At 41.2% G+C, this 7,189-nt stretch overlaps 1 protein-coding gene across 10 annotated transcripts in view; it reads left to right on the top strand.

The window, feature by feature from the left end:
- BACH1 (BTB domain and CNC homolog 1) overlaps positions 1–7,189 on the top strand; it is an 81,036-nt gene that overhangs the window by 56,897 nt on the left and 16,950 nt on the right. For all 10 annotated transcript variants that reach the window (XM_089910345.1, XM_089910342.1, XM_089910343.1 and 7 more), the window contains 2 exons: positions 1,509–1,802; positions 5,122–6,459. In XM_089910345.1, coding sequence (XP_089766471.1) covers positions 1,569–1,802; positions 5,122–6,459 — 1,572 coding nt within the window. In that variant the 5' untranslated portion in view covers positions 1,509–1,568. The remainder of the gene's footprint in view (positions 1–1,508; positions 1,803–5,121; positions 6,460–7,189) is intronic.

The following is a 7,189-nucleotide window of genomic DNA, read 5'->3' as shown; positions in this document are numbered from 1 at the left end:
CTACTCCTAACACTAATTCCTTGTGTTGATAGATGAAATATTAAGACCCATTGCTAAAGGGAATTTACTACCCTCTCCTATGAGCACAACCCAAAAGTCGAGGTAGTCCTAGGACATGATTTTGGAGTTGCTATGATTTCATGTGGTATGCTGAATCAGTAAATGATAGGTTGTGATTCTTGACCTTTGGTAGAGTTTAACCACATAGTGAGAGATTTTACTGTAGTTGACTATTTCTGAGGAACTCAACATTTCAGCTATAATGAGCACCTTAAAAATAAATAGATAAGTGAAATAGAATTCATGGATGCACTTCATGTGTTTGTTACTAAGACACCCTGTCTTTGAGGTGGAATTCACCCTTGATTTGGGCCTGGTCTGTCTGAACTTTAGTAGTTCTTACTTCTCCTTTCATTTTTGTTTGGAGTATAGCAACTGAAAACAGTAACATTTATTCAGTCACTGAACATGTGTGGACCTTCACGTTTCAGGCAGTGAATAAGGTGTCAGAAGAGCAAAAGTGAACGACACAGGGATGACCCCTGTGAGGAGCTTTTCAGCCTCCACTGTGGTTGCCATGCCATGGTGGGGTGTGCACACACACCTCGGGGTGCTCACTGCTGGCCATTGGGGGCCGGAAGAAAATATTAGAGCTTCTCTTTCAACCTCTTACGTTCAGCCTCTGTGTGTTTTATAACATATGTAATATATAAGAATGGTACATGTCTGAAATATATGGACAAACATACATATATTGGGGCTGCCCTTTTTTTTTGCCAGTAGTATGTATGGATCAAAAAGAAGTTTGGAGGCTACCATATGTTAGTATGTATTTTAAAAAATATACATTTTTGATAACTTTCTCTTATGTTTTAGCATTTTGAGAAAACCAAGAGTTTCTGTGTATGGTAAACTATATTCTTAACGGTGGAGTAGTCCTATTTGTTGCCTACATTTTGTCGTGTCAAGTAAGACTTGTTATGTGAAAAAGACTCATTACTAAGATCTGGCCTGACAGATTTGAGGCTTTCAATCAAGGGAAGTCCTTTTCTTCTTCATGTTGGAGGGACTTTACCTTTTGTATTACGTGTCCCTTGTTCTGAAGCCCAAAGTATGACCTCTGGTGATCTGTACACACGCCCATTAATGTCTTAAAGCAACAGGATTGGGATACCACCCAGAAATTTCTCGGCCGCCCTGTTTGCTCTTTGGAGCTATTTTCTCCGTACAAAATGTCTCATTTTCAGAGAGCCCTGAAATCCTTGCTTCAGAAAGGTCTTCCCTCCCTCACCCTAAGAACATTTTTCCTAAAATTAGTTAGGAAAACTCCTTATCAAGAACCAATTTTAAATGAGGTAAAGTGAATAAATGCTTCCAGGCTCTCGAGAGGCTGTTGTTTTCAGTTGGGTTTTAGTGATGAGTATTTTAATCGTTATTTGCTAGTGTCACTTTAACAAACCTCTTTACCAAGGTTTTCAGCGAGTGACACTTGGCCTGTGTCTTGGCAGGATTAATGACTGTCAGAAGCATGCTCTCTCGGACCCTCCCGACGCCACCTGTGACGCAGAATGTCGCTGGGTGAGAACGCGGTGTTCGCCTACGAGTCGTCGGTGCACAGCGGCCACGTGCTGCGCAGCTTGGACGAGCAGCGCCGGAAGGACGTGCTGTGTGACGTCACGGTGCTGGTGGAGGGCCAGGCCTTCCGCGCCCACCGCGCCGTGCTGGCTGCCTGCAGCGCCTACTTCCACTCCAGGCTCGCGGGCCAGGCCGACGCCGAGCTGCGCATCACTCTGCCGGAAGAGGTAGGAGAGGTTGTCCTGATTTCAATTTAATTTAATTAAATCTCTCCTGGTTTATAAAGTTAAAAGAAGACCCAGTCTCCCCGTCCTCAGGCCGAGGAGCAGTTCCCGGCTTGTGCAACAGCACATTGCTTTAACTTTCTTCTTAGAAATGATGACGTTTTACACGTAAAATGATTAACTTTGGATGTGCGTGAATATTTGTTGAGCAGTTGAATAACTTGACCCCCTGTAATTTTATTTGTTCGTTTGTTTGGCTGTGCTGTGCTGCTTGTGGGATGTTAGTTCCTCTATCAGGGAAAGAACCCAGGCCCTCGGCAGAGCACAGAGCCCTAACCACTGGACTGCCAGGGAACTCCCACCCCATTGTTATTTTTAATGAAACAACCCAGCCAGTGGATTACAGACATTCAGAGAGGCCATGCTGGGGGAGGCCATACCGTGTGCTTTTCTCTCCCTTCGGACCTTTTTCTGTGATGGGAAACTGACAAGGATTAGGGTTCTCTAAAAGATCCATTTCTCTAGGACCCGCCCTCATGGATATGGGTTGGGAGTGAGTTGCAGGTGACAGCCTCCCTGTGATGCTTAGTTTTATTGTTTTCACTATGAGTCAGAGTTGTCAGATGTTAGTTTTTCAAGCAGCTGTTAGCTAAGGATTTTAGAATTTGGAGGAAACCTAAAAGATTATGCATTCCAGCCTCCTCATTTTGTCTACCTGTGGCTGTTAGGTACTCCAGAAGTGTTCTTTCTCTCCCTTTCTTCTTGAGATTGTGGCTATGCGTTGGTAGAAGAAAGGTGATTTTGTGTCATACTTATAGAGCCTTGCCCTTACACACCTTTCGCCCACCAGCCTGTTGTGGAGCTCACGCACCTAGATATTTAGGTCCTTGTTACCATCCTGCCTGCAAGAGACCTCTCTCTGGGGCAGGAGTGCTGGGTATACACTGACTCTTATAACAGCTTGCTTGATTTCATTAGTAACTACAGCTAGAAGAATGCTGAGCCTTGTGGCATTGGGACACACATTAGAAGCTGTTAAAAGGAATTTGGACAAAGTATGTAGAACTTCTGTGTGTACGACAGGTGTGTGGGGGCTGCTCTGTGATGACACTAAGTCTACAGTTTACCTTATCGCTGGCCGTGCGTACATACATGAAATTGTAGCGACAGTTTGGGGAAGCAAAATGTTGTCAGTTCTGTGGCAGAGGTTAGAGCAAATAGTATGATAACCAAGACAACGACAGGAAGGGCCAACTATAGGTTAGCCATTGTTTTTTAAAAAGTAGCAACACGTATCATAATGGAGATATCCTTATTATGGTCTGTAGTTTCAAATTACTTAATATGACTTTCCAAGTAGAGAAAAATGTGATTCATGTGCATGGAAGGAAAGGTATATGCATGCATGTGTGTGTATATGCATTCATTCATTCTAATTTGAATGTAAATCAAATTTTCACGTATTTGAAATGTTTCATCATAGTGACAAATTGAAAAGATCATTGTGTAACTCACTGTCTTAAAATCCTCTTTTGATTATTTTAACTTATTTAAAAAATTTTTAATTGATATATTTATTGAGATAATTGTAAATTCACATGTAGCTGTAAGACATAATGCAGAGAGATCCCTTGTTGCACTTTGTCCAGTTTCTTCTAATAGTAACATTTTGCAACATTATAGTACAGTATCACAACTGTCAGGATTCTGACAGTAATACAGTTCACCCATCTTATTCAGACTTCCCTGGTTTTACTTGTACTAAATTGTGTGTGTGTATGAAGTTCTATACAGTTTCATTTTCTGGGTGGGTCCATGTATCCACCACCACAGTCTGAACAGTTTCAGCACCCACCCAAGGATCCCTTGTGTTGCCCTCTTATAATCACACCCACTTCCTTCCTGCCCTCTGTCTGCTCTCCCTTACCCCCTTGCTCCACTCCTAATCCCTGGCAACCACTAATCTGTCCTTTTCTAAAGTCTTGTCATTTCAAAAATGTTGTACAAATGGAATCATAATAGTATGTGACCTTTTGGGATTGGCCTTTTTCCGCTTAGCATAATTCCTTTGAGATTTATCAAAGTTGTATGCATCAGTAGTGTGTTCCTTTTTATTGTATTCCATAGGGTGGGTGTACCAGTTTTTATTTAGCTATACACCTACTGAAGGAAATCAGGCTGATTCCAGTTTTTGGCTGTTGCAAATAAAGTTGCTGTGAGCACTTGTACAAACATGAGTTTTCATTTTTCTGGCATAAAAGAACAGGAGTGCAGTTGCTGGGACATAGGGTGGTTGCATGTTTAGTTTTAAAAGAAACTACCCAACTGGTTTTCAAAGTGGCTGCACCATTTTACATTCCCACCAGCAATACATGAGTGATCCAATTTCTACACATCTTCATCAGTATTTGGTGTTGCTATTTTTTATTTTAGCTATGTAAAAGCTAATTAAGTACTCCCAGTTTAGCAGTATTTTAAGAAGATCACAAAAAATTATATATTGATCACTCTTATGGGAATTCAGTGTTTTAATATTAATTTTGTATTTTGTGCCCAGAATGAGGCTTTCCCTGCACTACAGTTGGTTTCATTTGCCCCTCACTTTGCAGAGGCAGGTTCAGTGTAAATGTGCAAGTTTCTGCTGAAAAGTTTTATTACCTAGAGTCCATGGATCTTTGCTAAAACAGTACTGGGCATGAGTTTTAGACCTTCACTTAGATCATTTTTTAAATCTGAATCTTTAAAAGTTTTATTAGAAATTTTTGGCGTGAAATAAAGATAATAATTACCATTTACTGTGCATTCACCATGGACCAGGACTACTTTAAGTGCCTTGGATATATTGTTTTCCATCCTTAAAAATTTCACTTTTGTAGTTTATAGCAGTTGTAGTTTATAGTTGTTTGGAATATAGTGACCACATGGGGCTGGGATGGCAGCAGACACCTGGCACTTGACTGTGTGTTGCAGATCGTATCCATGTTGCTTTATTCCATAGATGATTTCTTTCAGCTAATGTGGAAAATTGTGGTAATGTTTATATCTTTACCTCATATGAGTAAATCTTACTCCATGGGTCATTAAGAGTGGAGTCTATAAAGTGAAGGGTGTGGTCCCAATGAACAAGATGTGAGAAGCATGCTTTTCTAGATTCCCTTAGCTTTACATTTCCTAGAAGAATATTTTTCCTTACCAAATTAAAATACCCGTTTTGTAAATATCGTAAAGAAGTTACTCATCTTGCCACCCTCCTACTTCCCTTGTACTTATCTACTAGATGGCTTTCATGTGATGCATTTGTTTTTATTTTGTATATTAACAGGTGACAGTTAAAGGATTTGAACCTTTAATTCAGTTTGCCTACACTGCTAAACTGATACTAAGTAAGGACAATGTGGATGAAGTGTACAAGTGTGTGGAATTTTTAGGTGTACCTGATATTGAGGAATCCTGCTTTCAGTTTCTCAAATACAAGTTTTTGGACTCCACTGCAGACAAGCAAGAATGCCCAAGAAAAAAATGCTTCTCATCACCCTGTCAGAAACCAGATTTTAGATTTTCACTTTTGGACCAGAGGGATTTAGAAATTGATGAGGTGGAGGAATTTTTGGAAAATAAAAATGTTCAGACTCCTCACTGTAAACTCCGTAGGTATCAAGGCAGTGCAAAAGTATCTCCTCCTCTACAAGACAGTGCCAGTCAAACATGTGAATCCATGTGCTTAGCAAAGGATGCCGCTCTGGCTCTGCCATCTTTATGCCCCAAATACCGAAAATTCCAAAAAGCGTTTGGAACTGACAGAGTCCGTACTGTGGAATCCAGTGTCAAAGACATTCACACTTCTTCTGCTCAGCCAAATGAGACGTCTGAAAATGAGTGTCTAGGAGGAATCCAGGACTGTGCAGATTTGCAGGTGATTTTAAAATGTGAAGAAGGAAAATTAGCAATGGAACATGAAGAAGCCAAGAAGAAAAACCCTGCTTCTCAGTGCCCATCAGGAAAAACAGAAGCGACTCCTTTTCCCCCCACTTCTACAGATCCCCATGGGCTCTATTCTCTGTCTCTTTTACACACGTATGACCAGTATGGTGACTTGAATTTTGCTGGTATGCAAAACACGACAGTGTTAACAGAAAAGCCTTTGTCAGGTTCAGATGTCCGAGAAGAGAAAACTTTTGGTGAGAGTCAAGATTTGAAATCTGACTCTGGCCCCAGGGAAGATAGTAGCCTCGCCTCGAGTGATCTGAGTAGCGTGGAACGAGAAGTGGCCGAACACCTAGCGAAAGGCTTCTGGAGTGACATTTGCAGCACGGACTCTCCTTGCCAAATGCAGTTATCACCTGCCGTGGCCAAAGATGGCTCAGAACAGATCTACTCCCAGAAACGGTCTGAGTGTCCCTGGTTAGGTATCAGGATTAGTGAGAGCCCAGAACCGGGTCAGAGGACTTTCACAACGTTGAGTTCTGTCAATTGCCCTTTCATAAGTACTCTGAGTACCGAAGGCTGTTCTAGCAATTTGGAAATTGGAAACGATGACTATGTTTCAGAGCCCCAACAGGAACCTTGTCCCTACGCTTGTGTGATTAGCTTGGGAGATGACTCTGAGACGGATACCGAAGGAGACAGTGAACCCTGTTCAGCCAGAGAACAAGAATGTGAGGTGAGCGGAAAATGAGTGTGTTGTTAAGTCATTGTTTTATTTTACCACCGTTAATTGGGATTAATGTGTCAGCTCCTGTTGCATCACTGGGGATGTGAGCTGGCTCAGAGAGGGAGGAGGAAGCCCATACACAGTTAATTATACAACCATGTTATAAATACCAGGAGTGCGTGATGAAGTTTGAAGGACTTCTGTGTTCATTTATTTCAAGTAGGTGTATTTATTTTGTTAACCAGATTATGGATTCACACATTGGCTGTTTAACTGTTTAAATCAAATGCCAGGTCCCGAGAGGAAAAAGAAAAATGATTCTGTAACATTATGTGATAACTTCTGGTTAAATACAGCATATATTCAGTCTTATTCACTGCCACATGGATGTCTAGACGTGGGACTAGTCACTTGGCAATAAATTAGCAGTGGCTGGCTATAAGAATGTGGCTTCTGATCCAGAGTTTTCTTTCTTTTTTTATCGCCCCTCTTTTTTATTTGAGTACAGAACTAGTTAACAATTTTTAAATTAATTTTTATTGTAGTATAGTTGATTTACAATGATGTGTTAGTTTCTGTACAGCAAAGTGAATCAGTTATACGTATACATATATCCACTCTTTTTATTTATTTATTTATTTTTTTGCGGTATGTGGGCCTCTCACTGTTGTGGCCTCTCCCGTTGTGGAGCACAGGCTCTGGACGCGCAGGCTCAGTGGCCATGGCTCACGGGCCCAGC

Source organism: Delphinapterus leucas, chromosome 4 (genome assembly GCF_059928025.1).
Source record: "Delphinapterus leucas isolate spDelLeu-1000000601 "Yukka" chromosome 4, BTC_Dleu_Yukka2, whole genome shotgun sequence".
Taxonomy (NCBI): domain Eukaryota; kingdom Metazoa; phylum Chordata; class Mammalia; order Artiodactyla; family Monodontidae; genus Delphinapterus; species Delphinapterus leucas.
This window is presented reverse-complemented; position numbering and strand designations above follow the sequence as displayed.